Source organism: Lampris incognitus, chromosome 16, assembly GCF_029633865.1.
Source record: "Lampris incognitus isolate fLamInc1 chromosome 16, fLamInc1.hap2, whole genome shotgun sequence".
NCBI lineage: Eukaryota > Metazoa > Chordata > Actinopteri > Lampriformes > Lampridae > Lampris > Lampris incognitus.
In genome coordinates this window covers 36,942,219-36,965,505 of record NC_079226.1, presented here as the reverse complement: position 1 = coordinate 36,965,505, position 23,287 = coordinate 36,942,219, and the positions used below count along the sequence as shown (strand labels likewise).

Here is a 23,287-nt window from a genome sequence, read left to right as displayed (position 1 = left end):
TCCCTTGCACAGTATTCATTCCCATAACCCAGCCACTGGGGAATGCACAAGCCAGTCCATTCTTAGTGCCGGACCCAAGCCCGGAAAAATATGGAGGGTTGGGTCAGGAATGGTATCCACCATAAAACTTTCACCAAATCAAATATACAGATCATAAATCAGATTTCCATACCAGACTGGTCGAGGCCTGGGTTACCAACGACTGCCACCAGTACTGCTGGACAGCAGAGTGCCGGTGGAAACTATGTTACTGTTGGGCGAAGGAGAAGAAGAGGGGGAAGGCATGTCCAGAGGCAGCAGGAGAAGAGGAAGGGTAGGAGTGTGGAGGTGAGAGTCAGAACTTTGAATTTTGGCACTATGACTAGTAAAGGGAGAGAGCTGGCTGATACAATGGAGAGAAGGAAGGTAGGTATACTGTGTGTGCAAGACACCAGGCGGGAGGCAAATTTGTAAGTTGTGATATTGGGCTATACAAATAAAATGGACTTGACTTGACTTAAGGCCAGGAGCATCGGAGGTGGTTTAAACTCTTCTAACATGATGCGAATGGGGGGAATGGGGTGGGGTAATCCTGAAGGAAGAGTATGTCAAGAGTGTGTTAGAGGGATAAGAGTGTCAGAAAGAGTGATGAGTATGAAGCTGGAAATCTAAGAAGTGATGATGAATGTTATCAGCGCATATCCCTCGCAAGTTAGGTGTGAGATGGAAGAGAAAGAATTCTGGAGTGAGTTGGATGAAGTAGTGGACAGTGTACCCCAGGGGGAGAGTGGTGATTGGAGCGGACTTCAGTGGGCCTGTTGGTGAAGGGAACCAAGGGGGTGAGGAGGTGATGGATGGGTATGGTGTCAAGGAGAGGAATGTGAAAGGACAGATGGTGGTGGATTTTGCAAAAAGAGTGGAAATGGCTGTGGCGAATACATATTTCAAGAAGAGGGAGGAACACAGGGTGACGCATAAGAGTGGAGGAAGGTGCACACAGGTGGACTAAAACTTATGCAGGGGGTGCAATCTGAAAGAGATTACTGCAAGGTGGTAAAAAGAGAGAATGTCGCTAGGCAGCTTCGCATAGTGGTCTGTAGGATGACTTTGGAGATCAAGAAGAGGAAGAGAGTGAAGGCAGAGCCAAGGATCGAATGGTGGAAGATGAAGAAGAAAGACTGTTATGTGGAGTTCAGGGAGGAGCTAAGACAAGCACTGGGTGGTAGTGAAGAGTTGCTGGACGGCTGGGCAACTACTGTAGAAATGGTGAAGGACAGCTAGGAAGGTATTTGGTGTGTCATCTGGACTGAGGAAGGGAGATGAGCAGACTTGGTAGTGGAATGAAGAAGTACAGGGAAATATACAGAGGAAGAGGTTGGCGAAGAAGTGGGATAGTCAGAGATGAAGAAAGTAGACAGGAGTACAAGGAGATGCGGCATAAGACAAGGAGATGCGGCATAAGACAAGGAGACAGGTGGCGAAGGCAAAGGAAAAGGTGCATAGTGAGTTGTATGAGAGGTTGGACGCTAAGGAAGGAGAAAAGGAACTGTACCGATTGGCTAGACAGAGGGACCTAGCTGGGAAGGATGTGCAGCAGCAAGGAAATGTGCTGACAAGCGAGGAGAGTGTGTTGAGAAGGTGGAAGGAGTACTCTGAGGGGCTGATGAATGAAGAAAATGAGAAAGAGAGAAGGTTGGATGATGTGGGGATAGTGAATCAGGAAGTGCGGTGGATTAGCAAGGAAGAAGTGAGGGCAGCTATGAAGAAGATGAAGAGTGGAAAGGCAGTTTGTCCAGATGACATACCTGTGGAGGCATGGAGGTGTTAAGGAGAGATGGCAGTGGAGTTTTTAACTAGATTGTTTAACACAATCTTGGAAAGTGAGAGGATGTCTGAGGAGTGGAGAAGAAGCATACTGATCCCGATTTTCAAGAATAAGGGTGATGTGCAGAGCTGTCGCAACTACAGAGGTATAAAGTTGATCAGCCACAGCATGAAGATATAGGAAAGAGTAGTGGAAGTTAGGTTAAGAGGAAAGGTGATGATAAGCAAGCAGCAGTATGGCTTTATGCCAGGAAAGAGCACTACAGATGCAATGTTTGCTTTGAGAATGTTGATGGAGAAGTATAGAGAAGGTAAGAAGGAGTTACATTGTGTCTTTAGAGAAAGCATTTGACAGGGTGCTGAGAGAGGAGGTGTGGTATTGTACGAGGAAGTCGGGAGTGGCAGAGAAGTATGTAGGAGTGAAGCAGGATATGTATGAGGGCAGTGTGACAGTGGTGAGGCGTGCGGTAGGAGTGATGGATGGGTTCAACGTGGAGGTGGGATTACATCAAGGATCGGCTCTGAGTCTTTTCTTGTTTGCAATGGTGATGTATAAGTTGACCGACAAGATCAGGCAGAAGTCTCTGTGGACTATGATCTGTAGTAAGAGTAGGGAACAGGTTGAGGAGAGCCTGGAGAGGTGGAGGTATGCACTGGACAGAAGAATGAAAGTCAGGAACAAGACAGAATACATATGCGTGAACCAGAGGGTGGACAGCAGAATAGTGAGGATGCAAGGAGGAGAGGTGGCAAAGGTGGATGAGTTTAAATACTTGGGGTCAACTGTTCAAAGTAACAGGTAGCGCAGAAGAGGTGAAGAAAAGTGCAGGCAGAGTGGAGTGGGTGGAGAAGAGTGTCAGGAGTGATTCACGACAGAACAATTGCATCAAGAGTGAGAGGGAAGTTTTACAAGATGGTAGTGAGACCAGATATGTTATATGGTTTGGAGACAGTGGCACTGACAAAAAGACAGGAGGCAGAGCTGGAGGTGGCAGAGTTGAAGATGCTAAGATTTTCGTTGGGAGTGACGAAGATGGAGTGAGTATGAGTATATTAGAGGGACAGCTCAGGTTGGGCAGTTTGGAAACAAAGCAAGCAAGGCGAGAATGAGATGGTTTGGACAGGTCCAGAGGAGAGATGCTGGGTATATTGGTAGAAGGATGCTGAAGATGGAGCTGTCAGGCATGAGGAAAAGAAGAAGGCCAAAGAGGTTGTTTACGATGTGGTGAGGGAGGATATGCAGGTGGTAGGAGTGACAGAGGAAGACGCAGAGGACAGGAAGAGATGGAAACAGACGATCTGCTTTGGTGACCCCTAACGGGAGCAGCTGAAAGAAGAAAAAGAAGAAGTATTCATTCCTATGTGCAATTTAAAGTCTCCGTTTCATCTACCGTACCATGTTAATCTACTTTGTCTTCTTCTTCCTGTCATTCATCTCACTCATGGGAACTAACGGACCCTGAGGGGAAGTAACTCTGTCCTGTTATTGCTGGTCTAAAAACACAAAGCTTTCTTTATTCTACTTTCAATTTCTACCTCTTCCCCTCTTTGGGCTTTCCTGTCTTTCTTGCTCATCCAGGTCATCGTTTCAGGAGATGCTCACTTTGTGAAGCTGTGCTCTTTCTGTTTGGACACCTTCACTTATCCAAGTGGAAAACCCGAGCATTGAGCACATACAAACACACACACATGTGCAGAAAAACATGCAAAAAAGCACGGGAACTCTTCTATGTTAGAGCTCTGAGTCAGCAGAGAACTATCTTCGGGCCAGCCAATGACACATGCACGCACACACACACATGCAGTGCCTGGCACGTGTCGCGCCATCACTTTGACCTCTCAGCCTGAGACCCATGTGTATGGACTGGTGGAGGAAAGCATGAACATGTGGTGAACATGCAAATTCCACACAGAAGGACCAGGATCAAACCCAGGAACATCTTTGCTTTGAGGTGACAGTGCCAAACTCAAGTTCTAACACCCACCAAACAAGTATGACAGATAATACAACTTTCTGAACAGGGAAATGGTCTCATTTCTCACTTGTGAAAGCAAAGTTGAGAGGCCCAACCACCATGTCTTCGTCGTCGACTCCTTGGCGCAGAGGCTGCACCCTCACTAGGAACAGGTATGGACTGTCATCCCATGCCTTGGCCACCGCACCTACGCCCTGCAAGTGGGATAAAGCTAGCTCAAAAAGGCAAGCGTCCATCTCTCTTCAGAAGGGCTTTGAGATACAAGCCTCATTTCCATAAAGCAGAATCCACACCACCTTAGATTTAATCTTAACCCGATGCAATCAGTTTGAAGAACATAACTGGTCATGGAAGGATCTGTGTAGCTTTAGAAAGATAAATGTCTAATTTTCCTTATCTAAACGTAAAAAAAAAAGTTAAAAAAAACAGCGAAAACCCAGATGTCCATCTATGCACACACAACAAATTATATTCTAGCGTCTTACCGGCTTCTCTGGCCAACTCGAGGTCTGATTCGACAGGTCACTCTGCAAAAACAACACAGCTTTAAGTAAACAAACTGATTGCTAAAAAGAAATCATTGCTTTGAACTATTTAGTGGATTTCTGGCCTAAAGAACACATGTGGGTGTTTTCACAAGGGCCTCAATATTCTCGAGTGTAACAGCTAGATCAGTGACTCACCTTTGAGCTCGAGAGGGGCAGGAACGGGTTGAAATCTGCATAGTAAATCTATTGGAGGGAAGATGGAATAGGGCTAAACAATACAAACATCAACAAGATTGTATAAGACAAAACTGTTATATACAGCAGAGTATCATCCATATTCCTTGGAAATTAACGATTAGTTGAAACGACAAAATGTCTGTATGGACAAAATATTTTTTTTTGGGGGGGGGGGTTTCCCCCTTTTTCTCCCCAATTGTATCCGGCCAATAACCCCACTCTTCCGAGCCGTCCCGATCGCAGCTCCACCCCCTCTGCCGATCCGGGGAGGGCTGCAGACTACCACATGCCTCCTCCGATACATGTGGAGTCGCCGGCTGCTTCTTTTCACCTGAGTGAGGAGTTTTGCCAGGGGGACATGGCACGTGGGAGGATCACGCTATTCCTCCCAGTTCCCCTTCACCCCTGAACAGGCGCCCCCGACCGACCAGAGGAGGCGCTAGTGCAGCGACCAGGACACATACCCATATCCGGCTTCCCTCCCGCAGATTGTGTCTGTAGGGATGCCCGACCAAGCCGGAGGTAACACGGGGATTCGAACCGGAGATCCCCGTGTTGGTAGGCAATGGAATAGACCGCTACGCTACCCAGTGGACAAAATATCTTAAAAGGAAGTACGTATTATTATAATTGGAGTGCTCCATCATTCTGCAATGTGAATAACAACTACAAATAACGATGGACAAGACAAGCACATTCACTTAGAAAGGCAGTGGATACACAGCATGATTGCTGACATGTGGCGTCTTTAATCCTCTTCAGCAGATATCAGATTGCTGTGATCAATGCGTAGTTCGCCGAGAACTGCGAGTGCAAGCCAAGTCTTGACAGGCAGGGCATCATGGGCCTTTCAAACAACAACAAAATCACCCGACCTGCACAGCTTCTGTGTTTTTAAGAAACCTGAGAAGTGCGAGAGTCGCACACTTTGTCTCAGTCACTACCACCCTGCTGGAAGTTACCAGTCTTACTGCGCTTCAGGAGAGCTGAAATATTACATGGGGAAAATTCAAGATGCTGCTGCAAAACATATGAAAAATCAGATATGAGTGGAAACGTCATTGTTTTTCCGGGATTTTAAAATGTTTGGAATAAATGATGCTGGGGGAAAAAAATTAGATGCCAAATGCTTGGGATTTGCCCAGTTTGGAAGAAGTTATTATGGTGACCAAGGATCCGACAAAAAAATGTTTTAAAGAGGTACAAGGATGAGGAGTAGGTTTTGCTTCTCTCATAACCGTGACACCCATGGTTGATGCTGTCCTTTTATTTTATTTCTTTAATTGCTTTATTTCAATATCTATCTCATTCTGAGATAGATATTGAGAATGACATACTCTGATGTGTAGAAAAGCTAATTTTATTATTTAGCTTTATTAACTGAGCGTTAGAGAGGGGGCAAGAAATGATAAGTAGTAACTTCTTCCTGCTCCTTTTCCAACGTATCATATTTGTTGGATTCTCTAGAGAATTCTTTTGTTGAATTCTGGTTTTATTCTTATCAATTGTTGTTGTTGTTGTTTTTTTTTTCATTTACAGTGCCTTGCAAATGTATTCAACCCCCTCCCGGTGATCCTACTAGTGGTTACAAGTCTGTGAACGTTCTCATTCATCCAGGTCATGGTTATCCAAAGGAGTTGAATCAAGTGCAACTGGACTTGGTATATATCCGTGAAGACATTTCGCCTCTCATCCAAGAGGCTTCCTCAGTTCGTGCCTTTCTGACTAGACCAAGCTAGTCTGACTGGCTGGTGATGAGACTCAGTATTTATCCTCTAGGAGTCGTTGTCAGAGCTATTGATATGGATGGCTCTTTGTGATCAGATGCTTACCAACGCCCGTCGCTAACAGAGCCATAGATATGCGTGGCTCTTTTGTGTACTGATGTTATGGCTGCGCCCATCGTTATCGGAGCTATTGATATGCGTGGCTCTCCGTGCTTCCCCTGTGCTCTCCTGTGCTTCGGGATGACTGTGCTATTCCTTCTGTTCCTCTTCTCCTCATCGCTCACCTGGTTGGTCTTTTTGGAACATGTTGCAGTTTTCACAAAGGTCCATTGCACTGACCTATACATAGGAGAAACCAAACAACCACTACACAAACGGATGGCCCAACACAGAAGGCCAAACTCCTCAGGGCAAGACTCAGCAGTCTATCTACACCTAAAGGAGAAGACACACTCCTTCCAGGACAGCAACGTACACATTTTGGACAGAGAAGATAGATGGTTTGAAAGAGGGGTGAAGGAAGCCATCTATGCGAAACTGGAAAAACCATCCCTCAACAGAGGAGGAGGTCTGCGTCACCACCTATCTCCCACTTACAATGCCGTCCTTTCACCTCTACCCAGGAGACTCAAGAAGCCTAGCCTCCAAGAACAACAGTCGGTCACTAACGGCTCCAACGACTCTCATGACCACCGAATAATGAAGTCGAAACTAACCCCCCCCAACGACCGTCGCTGCTAAACAAATGCAAATCAATAGCTACGATGGCGACGGGCGTGGCTGGACATCGGAGCACAGGAGAGCCACGCATATCGATAGCTCCGATAACGACGGGCGCGGCCAAACATCGGTAGACAAAAGAGCCACTCATATCTATGGCTCTGTTAGTGACAGGCGTTGGTAAACATCGGATCACAAAGAGCCACGCATATCAACAGCTCTGACAACGACTCCTAGAGGATAAATACTGAGTCTCATCACCAGCCAGTCAGACTAGCTTGGTCTAGTCAGAAAGGCACGAACTGAGGAAGCCTCTTGGATGAGAGGCGAAACGTCTTCACAGATATATACCAAGTCCAGTTGCACTTGATTCAAGTCCTTTGGATAACCATGACCTGGATGAATGAGAACATTCACAGACATATTCAACCCCCCCTGACAGTCATCACTAATTTCTGGATTATAAAAAATAGTCACACATCTGTTCCTGAACAATATTATTTTTGTGAACCCATAAACTCCAACAGCATGTTCCCAAAGCCAAAACAAGTTATGTTTCACTGACTTTTTAAAAATAAATTAAAAGCTAAAATATAGTGCCGATGAACACAGTGCAAATTCTCAACCCTTCCATTTAGGAACTCTTAAGAGACCACTATGAGTAAAAGCAAACACAAATAAAGTCCTTCTCAAACCAAACGCAAACACATTATTTGTCATTCTCATTGGCCACCTGGGCACGGCGGTGCAGTGGTTAGCGCAGTCGCCTCACAGCAAGAAGGTCCTGGGTTTGAAACCCGGGGTAGTCCAACCTTGGGAAGTCATCCCGGGTCGTCCTCTGTGTGGAGTTTGCATGTTCTCTCCGTGTGTATGTGGGTTACCTCCGGGGGCTCCGGTTTCCTCCCACAGTCCAAAGACATGTAGGTCAGGTGAATCAGCCGTACTAAATTGTCCCAAGGTATGAATGTGTGTGTGTGTGTCAGCCCTGTGATGGACTGGCGGCCTGTCTCCCCGCCTGCCGCCCAATAACTGCTGGGATAGGCGCCAGCATCCTGAATTGTGGCATATAATATGAAATAAAACAAAACATAAAAACTGAACAGATATACATTCATTTCTTCTGCCCCAGAGTAAATTTAATGCCTCCCTTCCCAAAATTCAAAACATTTTCAGACCCTGAATTAAAAAAAAGAAATTCAAGATATTTTAAAACGTTTTAAGGATCCACAGGGACCCCGTTGTCTGAGAACTACCTAAAATAGTTCTTGTTTTTAAAAAAATGGTTGTCTCTCCAGATTTAAAGTTTATTAATTTTTCATGCCAAATTAATAAAATTATAGCTTATGAGGGGCTAAAGCAAACAAAGGCAGGAGGAGACCCTTGACAGATCACCAATCCATCACAGCCCCCCCCCCCCACACACACACACACACACACACCACAGTCTGCCTCACATCATTCATATCTGTGGGCAGAGGCTCAAATTCACTTATCACGCATTTCGTTGGTTTGTTTGAGTTAACCAGAAAAAAAAAAAAGGGGGTTGCAAGCTCTATGCAAAAAGGATGGCGATTAAACCAAGGACAGTCTTGCTGTGGGGCGACAGTACTTCCCACTAAGCCACCATGCCGTCCAGCATTACCTTACTGCAATGAAACAAACAGAAAATTCCCTGGCTGGATGCCCGCCCCTACTTCCCAGTCTGTGTGCTGGAGCAGCGGGCCTGTGTGCTGTGTCACATACCTTTGGTACGAAAAGAGAGGAGCAGTTGTCGAAGTACATGTAGCCCTGGCTGTAGAAGCCCCTCCAGCCGTCTTTCATCATGTGATCCAGACCAAACATGCTCATGGCTCTGTCATCCTTGAAACGAAAAAACAAAACAAACGAAAAACATAATTAATAAACCCTTAAAAGGCTGCCACTGCTGAGAGGATGAAATGATCGGTATTTCTAATACTTTGGAAAGAAAAACTTCATGTGTAGTCTGTTGTACTTACTTTAAACACTATCTTTTACAAAGCCACTTTTTTGTGTAATGACATCCAAAGTAAATAGAAGCAAAGTCTTATATAATTACTACAGGGGTGTGTGAGAGTGCATGTCTCCATTTGTGTTACTGATGGCTGAGAACGTGTGCTTTAAACTCCTAAAACGGAACCGTAAAAGAAAAGGTGTGCACGATGTGGCCGTATTCCGTTCTCTTTCATTGTTGTCGTGGAAACCAAAGGAGAACGCCATCCTCACCGGTGTCTTGAAGACTTCATTGTAGCAGATGGAGGAGCGCAGGTACCAGCTGATATTGAAGGCCGGGTTTCCCTTGCACGATGCCGCATCACCTTGGACTGCATTGAGACAAATAAATAGATAAATAAAGAGTTCTACATAGCTCAGTGGGTCAAACACGACATTAACACCACCCCATATTGTTTTTATTCAGTTTTTTTTTTTAAAGATTTTGCCTCTTTTCTTCCCCATTGTACTTGGCCAATTACCCCACTCTTCCGAGCCGTCCCGGTCGCTGCTCCACCCCCTCTACTGATCCGGGGGGGGGGGGCTGCAGACTACCACATGCCTCCTCCGACACACGTGGAGTCGCCAGCCGCTTCTTTTCACCTGACAATGAGGAGTTTTGCCGGGGGAACGTAGCGCATGGGAGGATCACGCTATTCCCCTCTAAGTCCCCCCCCCCCCCCCCCCGAACAGGCGCCCCGACCGACCAGAGGAGCTGCTAGTGCAGCGACCAGGACACATACCCACATCTGGCTTCCCACCCGCAGACACGGCCAATTGTATGTAGGGACGCCCGACCATGCCGGACGCAACACGGGGATTCGACCTGACGATCCCAGTGTTGGTAGGCAACGGAATAGACCACTACGTTACCCAGATGCCCCTTTATCCAGTTTTTTAACTGAGTAAGACTATTGTACAGTTTTATAGCTCGTTCTATTTCATGTATCAGAATCAGAATCATGTTTATTGGCCATGTAGTTTTGCACAAACATGGAATTTGACTCCAGTTAAACCTGCTGTGCAAAGCTTTTATGTTGCTTGACAGAAACTTGCAGGTTTGTTGCCTGTGCCACCGCTCCTTGGCTTGGTTTCCCACCAAAAGAGATTATTCACCTCAAAGTGACTTCAAAGTTCAAGGAAGATGAAATAAAAATGGAACAAAAACTGACGGAAATAGGGGTTTCACATCTTAGCGAGTCCAGCTATAAAACTGTGGATAAAAATCATCCAACAAATGCAATATCATGTTACGTGACCAGATTACCACGCTCCGACAAGTCGCTTGGAGGGAATGTACGAGAGACACTGTTCAAAGAAAGAGAAGAGAAACTTTCACAGGTGAACTAGAAATAATAAATAGCATATTGTTCTTTCCGAGGTTGTTTGAAAATCCAAAATAAAGACACTTTTGTTCTCAGTACAGGTCTCCTCTATTTGGGAGTCAGCCAGAGACAGAGTGGTAAACTTGTTTGGTGTGAATATGAAGACAGTGCTACTTCTCTGGTAGATGTTGAACCAAATATTAGAGCCTTTTCAGTCCACGAGCCTCAATAAACTCATTCCAACTAAAAAATCTGATTGGAAATTGTAAAAAATATCAACATAACCACAAAAACATAGTAACATGTAACATTCAATCCGTTTAACCAAATTCTTCAGTAAATGTGAAAGACTTGCAAGCCCTAGGTTAAGAACTGCTGTTTTACATCATAATCAAGTACACAAAGAGGCACATCATTGAACTGGAACCAACCAGAGCCATGACTGTGTCCAAAACCAAAACAGACGCAAAACTAAAATGAAAAAGACCCCCGTGCCCCGCAGCTGTTGAACATTTCAGAAGAAACGTTGGGGCTTTTTTGTACATCCGCAACTTGTTTGCTTGCATTGTGCTGATGAACACCCGTGTCAGGATCTGACATGGATTAGATTAACTATATTACTCTCGGTGATTTGTTTGAAATTACTCTCAGTGCCAGACGGGTGAGGGTTCAGCTGAGCAAGATAAGACAAAGAGCAGCAGTTAGAGGTTTTGAAGGTAATAGCACAGTATAATTAGAAGTCAATTAATGATACTTTCCTGTGTCTAACAGCTGACTTTGCAGTAATTTAGGGTTTGCCCAATCTATGGTACCTATGATTTCTTCTTCTTCTTTCAGCGTGTTCCCCGTTTCCCAGGGGTCACCACAGCGGATTTGATAGTTTCCATCGGTACCCTGTGAGGGCACAGCACCGATGGCGGTCTTGTCGATCCACATAATAATTTGGCAAAATTCTACATCGGATGCCCTTCCTGACACAACCACTAACCCTATGGACTGGGGGCACAGGTAAAGCGCTGGATGCCATCCCAGTATTCATGGACTTGCGCCCATGCCTGTCGCCATAGGTTGCCATGGTACCTATCATTGAATGTAGGTTAAAACAAATTCTAAGTGTGCGGCAATACCACTGGGTTCAAGCTTTGTGTGGAGACAGGAAGAGATTAGAAAAGAGAGAGATGGGGGTATTGTGAAAAACAAGATTTGTCTGGTCTTGGGGTGCATTTTGCTGTCAGCGAGGAGTAACATTACTTCTACCATTACCACCGACTGGAGTATTTAAGTAAAACCTTTGTTCCAGCAGCCTTTTTTTATGTGATGAAACGGCACCATTTCAACAAGCCATTCGAACGTCCCCTTGGGGTGACGTCAAGCCGGGAACGATCAACACAGGGAGCAAGGTAGCCTCTGGTTGGGCCGCCATCGTTTCTGTCAAGGGAGAGGCGGGGCCAGCGACACTGCCAGCCAACCAGAGTAGCGACTCATGAATAATGACTTTATGAGAGGTGGGGCGTGGAGCACTAGCAACCAATCAACTTTAATCAACATTTAGTGGAAGAAAAAGTCGCACATGCATAGCTGTTACACCAATGTCAAAAAAAGTGGGGAAACCCCCCCCCCTTTAAAATGTTTACAGCGGGGAAAACCTGAAAAACGTGTTAAAACGACTCAACAAATGTGAGGAATAAACCTCTGTGGGGGGGGGGTTTCCTGCTGGCAAATATGGCAAGTCAGACTACTTACACGTCATGAAGATAGTAGTGTTGGCGTAGAGGACATTCCGGAATGCAGCTTCAGGCCTCTGGAAATGCAAGAGACTTACTAATTAGAGGCCTATATGAACCGACCTGCGTCTCAGTGAGGTGCCGTTGTTGGTTCATTCCCCCGAGCCAGTGTTAAGATCGCTACGCTCGTCTGCTAAGCTCAACGGACACCTCAACGTCACCGCGTCATTGGCGATAACGGCGCTCGGGTCTCTTAAGACAGTGGTTCTCAACCTGTTTGGGGTCCTGGACCCCCTGCGTATTTTTGATCTACCCTGAGGACCCCTCCACCTGATCTTGGGGGAGGGGGGTTGCAATTTGATAGAAACAGTAGAAACTGCATTTTAAATTGTATTATAGCATTTATTCACTCTTTGGGGCAAAAATAAGAGCTTTCAGTTGTAACTTAGATATAGTTAACAAAACAGAATTCTTATGCAGTAACTTTCAGATATATGTAACAAAACAGAATATGTATTCAGTAACTTTCAGATATGTGTAACAAAACAGAATATGTATTCAGTAACTTTCAGATATATGTAACAAAACAGAATATGTATTCAGTAACTTTCAGATATATGTAACAAAACAGAATATGTGTTCAGTAACTTTCAGATATATGTAACAAAACAGAATATGTGTTCAGTAACTTTCAGATATATGTAACAAAACAGAATATGTATTCAGTAACTTTCAGATATATGTAACAAAACAGAATATGTATTCAGTAACTTTCAGATAGATGTAACAACAGAATTCTTATGCAGTAACTTTCAGATGTATGTAACAAAACAGAATATGTATTCAGTAACTTTCAGATATATGTAACAACAGAATTTTTATGCAGTAACTTTTAACAATGCAAACGGGAGCGAGATCTCTTATGAAAATACAACAAATTACACTTGTGAAACAGATGTAATTAGAGAAAAAAGTCCTGTTACCCTTTATAGTTTAGGTAGATAAAGGCCTCAAGTCACATTTGAGTAAAATAATCCTATTTCTATAAATGTCATAGGATCTTTTTTTAAAAGATATTTTATTTTCACGGACCCCTTGCAATTACACCACGGACCACTAGGGGTCCGCGGACCCCCGGTTGAGAAACACTGTCTTAAGACACGTCCATGAATTTACACAGGCAGGTAGCCGCGACATAACAACGCTAATACTATCTGTGTCGTGCACACCTCGAAGTGTGCAGACGACACACAATGGATACACCTCTTACACGCCGTCGTCGGCGGAAAGGTAAATGGTGACCGCCTCCGGTGAGCTGCGAAGGCTCTCTTAACCCCTGCTCCTAAACAGGGCTAACCTCACGCTAGCCGCTCCGGCTAGCTAACTCGGTTGCTAAGGGGCCGTGTAAACTGGGCGCGTTGCGAGTCAAAAATGCCGGACACTCACCGAGCTGACGTCTACGTTCCACACGGAGGCCCCCGCCGCCGTCCCGAGGCGGGGGATTAAAGCGGCAAATAGCAAACATGACCAATAAACCCTGGCGTGTGGCATCTTCGTTCGCGCAAGCTAACGTGATCCGGATCCAGTCGCGGATGCGCCTCCAACGCGGCCGCTAGAGGGCAGCACTTGAGCTCGAAACGCCCGACGAGTTCCGTGTTTTTACATCCGGCCCGCTGGTTCGGCTGCGTTGACGTCAAAGCCTGCCCTGGTTTTTGTACAAGGGGGAAAAAAACGACTGTGGCTGCAAACATCCACCCTCCGACATGGCAGGAGAAGGCCAGACGATTGTTAGGTACATTGCTTTACCATTCAAGTCTGTCTGTCTGTCTGTCTCTTGTAACCTGTCCATGCACTCAGGCCTCCACCCCACACAACCCAGTCATGCATATGTTTCATATATTTCAGTGCTAACCCAGCCATACCCACAAATTATCAAATCAGCAGGTTTGGTGTTTGACTGGAATGAAAAGCTGTTTGCTCTTGCCCTCCTCCCCATGACTTGGGAGTTGGTTGCCCGTGCTGTCTTAACAGTAAAACATGAGTCTACTCTCTTTGCTAACATTCACCTGATGGTCTTACAGTGTTGTCCCTGATGACGAGGGTGCAGAAAAGTTCAAGACATGTGACCAAGTGGCATTTTACAGGTGTGTGTGTGTGTGTGTGGAACACTTATAATAGATTTATTAGATTAGATTCTATTGACACTGCAAAGAGTACAAGTATAAAGACAATGAAATGCAGTTTGGCATCTAACCAGAAAGTGCAAAACAGTATAGTAAAGTGCAAGGCATAATACATGCAAATTATAGAGGTAATATGGAGTGTCAATAAATGAATATAGAGTATGAAATGAAAAATGAACTGTATGAATATGATGCATACATGATCATAAAGCGATAATGGTAATCACTTTCACATCACAGTGACTGCAATTTGCCTGTGACTATTACATTATCTGTGTGTACAGTATGACAATAATAATAATAATAATAAATGTTTATATAGCACTTTTCTAAAACAATGTTACAAAGTGCTTTACAAAGACATTAAACCAGACAAGGCAAAATTAAGAATAAGACCAAATACGTAAGAGTGAAAATAAAAACAGTATGAATAAATACTGTGTGAATGTGTGTGTCTGTTAACCTAATTACATAAATGCAAATCATCACTTGAAGGAGAGTATCATTGATGGAAAATACTGTCACTTTCCAGGCGCAGGATCCAGACTCCCAACTTGCAGTACAAAGCCCTGCTGGACACCATGGTGCTCTCAGAGACGGGGGCCCTGTTTGAAGTGTCAGAACATGATACTCAGGTGTGGATGACTGTTTGAATGGGGCTTCTACTTCGTTTTAAATGAAATGCTTGACATAGCTTGACAGCTCATAAACTGAGAGTCCCTTAAGGCCATTTCAAAATTTTTTGATTTTTGAGATAAAGGAAACATATTGACTGAGTTTTTTCTAGTTCCAGTGGGGCTAGTAATCACTTACTTAAAAAAAGGGTCACACTACAGCTGTTTGATGCAAATTGAAGAGCTTTTACACATCAAAGTTAACTTAATAGAAACAGTAGAAATGTAGTTACTCAGTGAATTCAACTCCAGCCCCTTTGAGCTGCACAAATCGTGCGAACAAATGCACTCAAATGTTTCTTAATATTATAGTCTAAAAAAAGGATGAGTGAAAGTGGTTTTGGGTGGACTGGAATTAATGCTGGGGTAGGCTCCAGCATCCCCGTGACCCTGAGAGCAGGATAAGCAGTTTGGATAATGGATGGATGGATGGATGGATGAAATGACTGAAGTTCATGATAAACCAAACGGGCTTCTTGTAAACTACCTTTGTGGAATCTGTTTTTTGTAGGTGAGACTGCTGTTATGTGTGTCCCCCTGCAAAAGTGGGATTGTGAGGATTTTAATCGACGAGCTTCGACCTGTTAAAGCACGGTACCGGGTTCCAGATGTGCTGACCGGACAGCCACAGTCTGAACGGTTAGAGCTGCGCTTATGTTCCCTTGATGTCAAATAAAAAAAAGGTGTTCGATGAAAAATCACTTAGTTTCAAGTTAAGTGTTGTCATTTGTAAGCTTGCACCGATGTGGAATTTGGCTTAGTGGGATGCTCACATTGAAAAAATAAAGCACAAGGATATGATATAGTGTTCTTAAAAGTAGGACGAAGACTAGGAGCATCCAAAAATGACTAAAAGGAAGAGTATCTAAATTTCAGAAGCTTGGATTGATATCGTTCTCTACCTCATTGTCTCTTTCACCCTTACACTTAACGCCTGGTTGTTGTATTGCACAAGAGTTAATTTGCCACAAAAAGATTCCCAGCTGTGAGCAAAGCACTTTGTGACCATGTGACTCCCAATGAATCGCTCATCCCTGGAATCAATAAAAGCTTGGATAATTGTCAGTTGGGCGATACCTGTTCTATGAGCGGGTTTTCGCTCTACTGAAACAGGAAATACATGGCCCCCTGCGAAAAATCAGTTTTATACTTAGGTCATTAAGTTTTCACTGCATTCGAAGGATTTCATTTTAAAACGTCACTTCTCCACCATGGAAGAGAGAATATACTGCCTTTAATTTGCAAATTATCTGCAGAACACAGATATTCCTTTCAAATAAGTGTTACTATTGCATGAGTAAAGAGCTTAAGGTCCAGTTTCAATCTTAGTCAGAAATTTTTCACTTCTTTGCAGTGACGTTTGTTTGTTTGAATCACCTCATTCAAAGGAAGGGAATCACTTTTAAAAAGAAAAGTATTTTATGTATTTGAAAAAATAAAAATAAACTGGAAGCAGTCGCTAAAGTTGGTGTGACAGTAATTGACCTGTGTTGTCATCCATCAGGTTGAGAGTGGAGAGGCAGAGCGAGGACTCGGTCACTCTCTCTTGGTCCTCGGGAGCTTACCGGATTCACGTGTGGCACTCCCCCTTCCGTCTGGACATCCTGTGTGGGGAGGAAGTGATGGCCACGTTCAACTCCCAAGGCAAGCTTTGGTTTGAGACACTGCAGGATCCACCCAGGTGAGAAAGACAGGAGAGGGTTTCGTCCTGAAAAAAACTAGCTGAGAACATGTTAAGAGATCAATCAATCAAACTTTTTTTTTTTTACATAGCACACTTGGTTACCCTTTCTTTACATGGAGACAAGTCATCTTTTACCTTTACAGAATAAAAAAGTGTGCATGTTTTAGTGTGTGTGTGTGTGTGGAAGGTAAATATTATTTATGTGGCATATTTAATAATGCAGTCTTCTGCATGCAATACATGCTACACTCACTCCAGTCTGCACTTGGTTCTCTCACCACCCTTAACCGACACCTCACTCAGCCCAACCACTGTACCGTTTCTTTGGTTTTTTGTTTTTTTGTTTTTTACCCCCCCCCCTTTTTTTTTCTCCCCAATTGTACTTGGCCAATTACCCCACTCTTCCGAGCCGTCCCGGTCGCTGCTCCACCCCCTCTGCCGATCCGGGGAGGGCTGCAGACTACCACATGCCTCCTCCGATACATGTGGAGTCACCAGCCGCTTCTTTACACCTGACAGTGAGGAGTTTCTCCAGGGGGACGTAGCGCGTGGGAGGATCACGCTTTCCCCCAAGTTCCCCCTCCCCCCTGAACAGGCTTCCCAGGAGACCAGAGGAGGTGCTAGTGCAGCGACCAGGACACATACCCACATCCGGCTTCCCACCCGCAGACACAGCCAATTGTGTCCGTAGGGATGCCCGACCAAGCCGGAGGTAACACAGGGATTCGAACCGGCGATCCCGTTTTGTTAGGCAACAGAATAGACCGCCATACCAGCCGGACGCCCCCTTGTTTTACTCTATTGGCTGCTGGTTTGTTGTTCTTACACTATGTGAGATGTCCTTATCATGTACCCTGTTTGTAGTAACCATGCCATGTGAGTGTGCTCATGGGAAGGGTCAGGACAGGAAATGAGGACAGGTTGGGGTAAGAGGAAGGGGTTGAGGTGTGACCCGACCCCAGTCTGCAGTTTTGGATTCAGATATCTTTCCTTTTCTTTCAGAGACACGTTTAATGGTGGTGAGGTAAGAACACCAGCTCTCACAGCTCTGCAGCAACACATTGCTCTAACTCCTGTCTCTCTGTGTCTGTAAACACCCACCTCTGGTTTTTGCTTTGTTTTTGCCGACTGCTTACAACCTCAGGAGGATCCCTCGGGCTTGTGGAAAGAGACTTTCCGGCAGTTTGTGGATGTCAAAGTGAACGGTACGTTTCTCCTAATGGATATTTCAAATTATAACTTTTTTTCTAAGCGATTCTGGCAAACTTGATGGCCGCTGTTTCCGGCCCAACCTCACAAACCGACACAACACTTGAAAGAAACAAGGCCCATGAAAAGAGGAACGGCTCCCAACAACTCCTGCAGTTGTATTGAGAACAATATTTTTTTATTATTTTAGTAAAGAACTAACACGTTTCAGCTTGTAAGCCTTCATCGGGGTAATAGGAAATACAAATCACAGTTCATTTCAAAAGAAACACTGCATAACCACTACCAATGGAATTTGCAGGGCAATTAAAAAAGCAGCCAATAGGACGACATTATGGTAATAACATGACTCAGTAGAGACCACCAATTCAGCACTTCTTTTGTTCTCAATACAACTGCAAGAGTTGCTGGAATCTTTCTTTTTTTCATTAACGTGATGTCAGTGACAAGCCAGGTCATAGGTGAACTACATTTGTGTATCGCTAGGAAAATTATGCATCATGGCACACCGGGGTACCATGGCTGCTTGTGTCTATGATGAGGCGTACAAAATGAATTTTCCTTGCAGTTACCATGATTATTTATTCCTTTGCGTTGCACTCAACACAGCAGTCACAAAGTGGGCCTTGACAGGCAGCGGTAACACGGTGTCACATGGTTGGCTCCGTGAACGCCCACTCAGCAGAACAGGAATAGTGCAGCGCTGTCTAATAGGAGTAATATCATGATCATGAAAATAGTTCTTGACCCCGAGCCTTTTGTTCTATTCCTATAGGTCCCAGCAGTATAGGGGCAGACCTCTGTCTCCATGGGTTTAGCCATGTGTACGGCCTTCCAGAGCACGCCGACAGCCTTCTCCTCAAGGACACCAGGTATCTAGAAGCACACATTTCTTGTGTGAGTGATGAATATAGAAGAGAGATAGAAACTATAATTCAGGGACCAGCCAGATCACCTTCTTGCTCTCAGTTTTGTGTGTTTGTCTGTTTATTTATTTATTTTTGGGGGGGATTTTTCTCCCTTTTTGACCCCAACTGTATCCGACCAATCACCCCACTCTTCCGAGCTGTCCCGGTCGCTGCTCCACCCCCCTCTGCCGATCCAGGGAGGGCTGCAGACTACCACATAGTACCTCCTCCGATACATGTGGAGTCGCCAACCGCTTCTTTTCACCTGACTGAGGAGTTTCCTCAGGGTGACGAAGTGCATGGGAGGATCACGCTATTCCCCCCAGTTCCCCCTCCCCTCTGAACAGGTGCCCCGACCGACCAGAGGAAACACTAGTGCAGCGACCAGGACGCATACCCACATCCGGCTTCCCACACGCAGACACGGCCAATTGTGTCTGTAGGGACACCCGACCAAGCCAGAAGCAACACAGGGATTTGAACTGGCGACCCCCGTGTTGGTAGGCAACAGAATAGACTGCCACGCCACCTGAACACCCTTATTTTTTTTATTTGTTCCTGTTTTGTTCATTACTTAAACAGTGAGGACATTATGTCTGAAGGATGCCCTCATACTCCTACACTTTATATAGTTTGCAAAGTGGTTTGTTATTGCTGTTTGTCTCATTTTCTGTTTAATTCTTTGATTCTAGCTACTGCTGCACAATTCAAGATAATATTAATAATTACCTTTATTATGATGGTTTATCTGACATTATACCACTGTTCTTGTTTACAGATGCACTTTGTAGCACATGACGATAGTGTTAGGATGATGGTAGAGAGTTCCGGTCCTTGTAAGGGTATTTGCTCCCAGTGTTTGAGTAAAGAGATTTGGCATGTCATTAGGGTTTCCAAAATAGCGCCCCCTATGGTAGATGCTTATGTGAAAAGGGCCCTGACGCTTCGACAAAGTTCAGTAGACCCAATTTTACCGATTCAAACCATGCAACCCTAACATCTCCCGGATGGACTTTAAAACCACGTGAATGGAGTTAATGGAAGACATCACTTTAGAGAACTTTAGATAATGGTGACAAAATAAACTTTAGTAAGAGCAGAATTTCTACACGCACTTATACCCTGAGTAGCTGCGAAATATGACACAAGCTGCAACTACACCCTCCTCTGCTTCTCACTCTTACGCGGATTTGTTTATCAGGAATCAGGAACGTTTATTTGTAAGTTCATTTCATGTGCTTGTGTACAACGAAGTGAAACGAAATATCATTTCCCCGAGCCCACAGTAGTGCAACACAAAGACAAAAACACATCCAAAACCTACAAGAACACATATATCCAAACTACAAAGTAAGGCACTACAAAAAATTTAAAAAAACTAAAAAAACACATATATCCAACATGCATTAAAAAAATTCACTGTCCAAGACAGGCGTGTAGCGCAAAATTCTGGGCCCTATACATAAGCAGGCTCTGTAGGCCCCTTTCCTCTTCAGCCAGTTCGCTATCATAGCTTTCCTCTTTAGCTAGCCACCTTTCTTTTAGAAGCTCCTGGCTCACCTTTCCTTAGGAAGAAATTACTCAAGTTGTTTTCCCTTATTTTGCCTTCTCTCCCTTTCCTTTTTTCTTTTCCTTTTCTGGAACCCAGATTCTGATTTCTTTGGGAAAGACGTGGTTCTGTGCTTGTGCTTGTACCAGCAGTCACTCGCGACACGTCTAGATGAGCTGCATTGAGAGATGTTCGTGAGAGGTGGACTAAACCATTTTGCACCTTTTGTAAGGGGTGAGAGGGGCCTCAGAGAGCCTCCACTATTTTCTTTAAGTCCCTCAACCGATGGACTGAGCAAATTTTAAACGAAGTTATGACACTAATTAGTTAGAAATAAAAATTTGCAAACCAAAACAAACTTTTAACAGGCTTCCCACCCCTCGCCCCTTCTGGGCCCTGGTGGGTCCCCCTCTCCCCACTACGACGCCGCTGGTCCAACAGTGAACGCCAGCCAGGATTGACTGCCAGCACTGCCATTCTGAATGGGCTAGCAGTTAGCTTAGCCTGCCCCACTTCCGCCTCCTGTCAGACAGATGCGGAAACTAAACTTCCTTGCTAAACTAAGTTTAGCGTACAAGTTTAGTGAAAATATATCATATCATATTGATATGACATGGTATTGTAACGATCACACGGATGAATAGGCTCGGTAGCCGTTGGCTAATGGGTTGGACCCTTTAGTCGACTAGTTAACATAGTCACTTGCGGTGTGGGAGTCACAGGTTTGCGTCCTGGATGCGGCGTCCTGAGCTGCCCCCCCTGAATTTGCTGCATTTAAAACGTTAGCCCATTTAACACGTTAGCCCTTAGCTAACGGGTCGGACCCTTTAGTCGACTGGTTAACGTTGTCGCCCATGGTGTGGAAGACCCGGGTTCGCGTCCCGGCTGTGACGGTCTGGCCGGGCTGACCCCTGGAATTTGCTACAGTATATGTTGCGCTATTCTGCTGTTTTTATCTAATTTTCCTAATGTCTGTAATCTTTTGCCGCATGGTTTTTCGGGTTGTAATTCATTTTGAGGTATGTTTGCTTTCTGTTCGCTTTCCAAAGCACATTGTTAACTTGACATTTGTGGTTCGTTTCACGGATGATTTTGCAGGGAGAGATGTTAACCTTATTTTCCCATTTCCTCCCCCAGAGATGGCGGACCTTATCGGCTGTACAACCTGGATGTGTTTGCCTATGACATTTACAGTCGCAATGGCTTGTATGGGTCTGTGCCACTACTAGTGGCCCACAGACCTGACTGGTCTGTGGGTGTGTTCTGGCTCAATGCATCAGAGACGTTTGTGAATGTTTATTACAGCCACCACGACGAGCAGGTAATCCATATTATAGTCATATCTCCCTACATCTCACGCTGTTTTCAATTTTCCTGTTTTATTTGCTCTGTTGATTTATCTAGTGGGTGGCGCAGTGGTTAGCGCAGTCGCCTCACAGCAAGAAGGTCCTGGGTTCGAGCCCCAGGGTAGTCCAACCTTGGGGGTCGTCCCGGGTCGTCCGCTGTGTGGAGTTTGCATGTTCTCCCCGTGTCTGCATGGGTTTCCTCCGGGTGATCCGGTTTCCTCCCACAGTCCAAAGACATGTAGGTCAAGTGAATCGGCCTTACTAAATTGTCCCTAGGTGTGAATGGGTCGGCCCTGTGGTGGACTGGCGGTCTGTCCAGGGCGTCTCCCCGCTAGCTGCCTAATGACTGCTGGGATAGGCTCCAGCATCCGGCAGCCCTAAGCAGGATAAGTGGTTTGGATAATGGATGGATGGATTTATCTTGTCTGTGAGTGGAGCCACATCAGAGGCTATGTTTCTATTTCGAATGATATCAGATGTTAAGCAGACATTTGGTAAGAGTAAAAGAAAAAATCAAAATGGGAATCAGGACATTAAGTTTTTCAGTTTTATTGAGAGTAAAAAAAACCAAAAACGCCCTGATTCAAATGTGTGAAATCAACATAATCGGAAACATCCACGTGGAGATTGGAGAAGAATTGCCAAGAATTTCTTGTTTCTTGTTGGAAAATTGAGTTTCCAGTATCAGTTCATCACATTACCTCTTTATCACTTCACCATTTATTTTCCACCTCGGGTGAATGTAAAAACCTTTTGTAAAAAAAAGTTTTGTTTTTTGTTTTTGTTTTTTGTGGATTTCCCCCCCCTTTTTCTCCCTAATTGTATCGGGCCAATTACCCCAATCTTCCGAGCCGTCCCGGTCACTGCTCCACCCCCTCTGCTGATCCGGGGAGGGCTGCAGACTACCACATGCCTCCTCCGATACACGTGGAGTCACCAGCCGCTTCTTTTCACCTGACAGTGAGGAGTGTCACCAGGGGGACGTAGCACGTGGAAGGATCACGCTATTCCCACCAGTTCCCCCTCCCCCCCGAACAGGTGCCCCGACTGACCAGAGGAGGCGCTAGTGCAGCCAGGACACATACCCACATCCGGCTTCCCATCCGCAGACACGGCCAATTGTGTCTGTAGGGACGCCCGACCAAGCCGGAGGCAACACTTCATGCTATGTTTCAGATTTTAAAAGACAAAAAGTTCTCGGGGTGGCACGGTGGTGCAGTGGTTAGTCCGGTCGCCTTATAGTAAGAAGGTCCTGGGTTCGAGCCCCGGGGTAGTCCAACCCTGGGGGTCATCCCGGGTCGTCCTCTGTGTGGAGTTTGCATGTTCTCCCCATGTCTGCGTGGGTTTCTACCAGGTGCTCCGGTTTCCTCTCACAGTCCAAAGACATGTAGGTCAGGTGAATCGACGGTACTAAATTGTCCTGAGATGTGAATGGGTCGGCCATGTGATGGACTGGCAGCCTGTCCAGGGTATCTTCCCGCCAGCTGTCCAATGATTGCTGGGATAGGCTCCACCATCCTGTGACCCTAAGCAGGATAAGTGGTTTGGATAATGGATGGATGGACTGCATCATTTTTCATTTCAAATCAAATAAAGGAGAACTTTTTCTTTTTCTAGCACTTGCATGTTTTCACAAGCATATTTTAGGATTTTTATTTCATACGGTTTTTCTAGTCAACGTTTGTTATATATACAACTTCAAATTTACATGAAAATAATAGACA

At 45.0% G+C, this 23,287-nt stretch overlaps 2 protein-coding genes across 2 annotated transcripts in view; one reads left to right on the top strand and one right to left on the bottom strand.

Moving 5' to 3' along the window:
* The window catches only part of LOC130126078 (transmembrane protein 87A-like), a 33,078-nt gene extending 19,517 nt beyond the window's left edge, over positions 1–13,561 (bottom strand). The window contains exons 1-7 of the mRNA XM_056295443.1: positions 13,457–13,561; positions 12,030–12,087; positions 9,196–9,293; positions 8,695–8,811; positions 4,463–4,510; positions 4,265–4,306; positions 3,847–3,973 (exon numbers count right to left, since the gene is read on the bottom strand). Coding sequence (XP_056151418.1) covers positions 3,847–3,973; positions 4,265–4,306; positions 4,463–4,510; positions 8,695–8,811; positions 9,196–9,293; positions 12,030–12,087; positions 13,457–13,561 — 595 coding nt within the window. The remainder of the gene's footprint in view (positions 1–3,846; positions 3,974–4,264; positions 4,307–4,462; positions 4,511–8,694; positions 8,812–9,195; positions 9,294–12,029; positions 12,088–13,456) is intronic.
* Positions 13,562–13,721: 160 nt separating this feature from the next.
* ganc (glucosidase, alpha; neutral C) overlaps positions 13,722–23,287 on the top strand; it is a 31,488-nt gene continuing 21,922 nt past the window's right edge. The window contains exons 1-9 of the mRNA XM_056295814.1: positions 13,722–13,802; positions 14,092–14,154; positions 14,726–14,828; positions 15,379–15,506; positions 16,372–16,548; positions 17,554–17,575; positions 17,696–17,756; positions 18,536–18,632; positions 21,355–21,538. Coding sequence (XP_056151789.1) covers positions 13,774–13,802; positions 14,092–14,154; positions 14,726–14,828; positions 15,379–15,506; positions 16,372–16,548; positions 17,554–17,575; positions 17,696–17,756; positions 18,536–18,632; positions 21,355–21,538 — 864 coding nt within the window. The 5' untranslated portion in view covers positions 13,722–13,773. The remainder of the gene's footprint in view (positions 13,803–14,091; positions 14,155–14,725; positions 14,829–15,378; positions 15,507–16,371; positions 16,549–17,553; positions 17,576–17,695; positions 17,757–18,535; positions 18,633–21,354; positions 21,539–23,287) is intronic.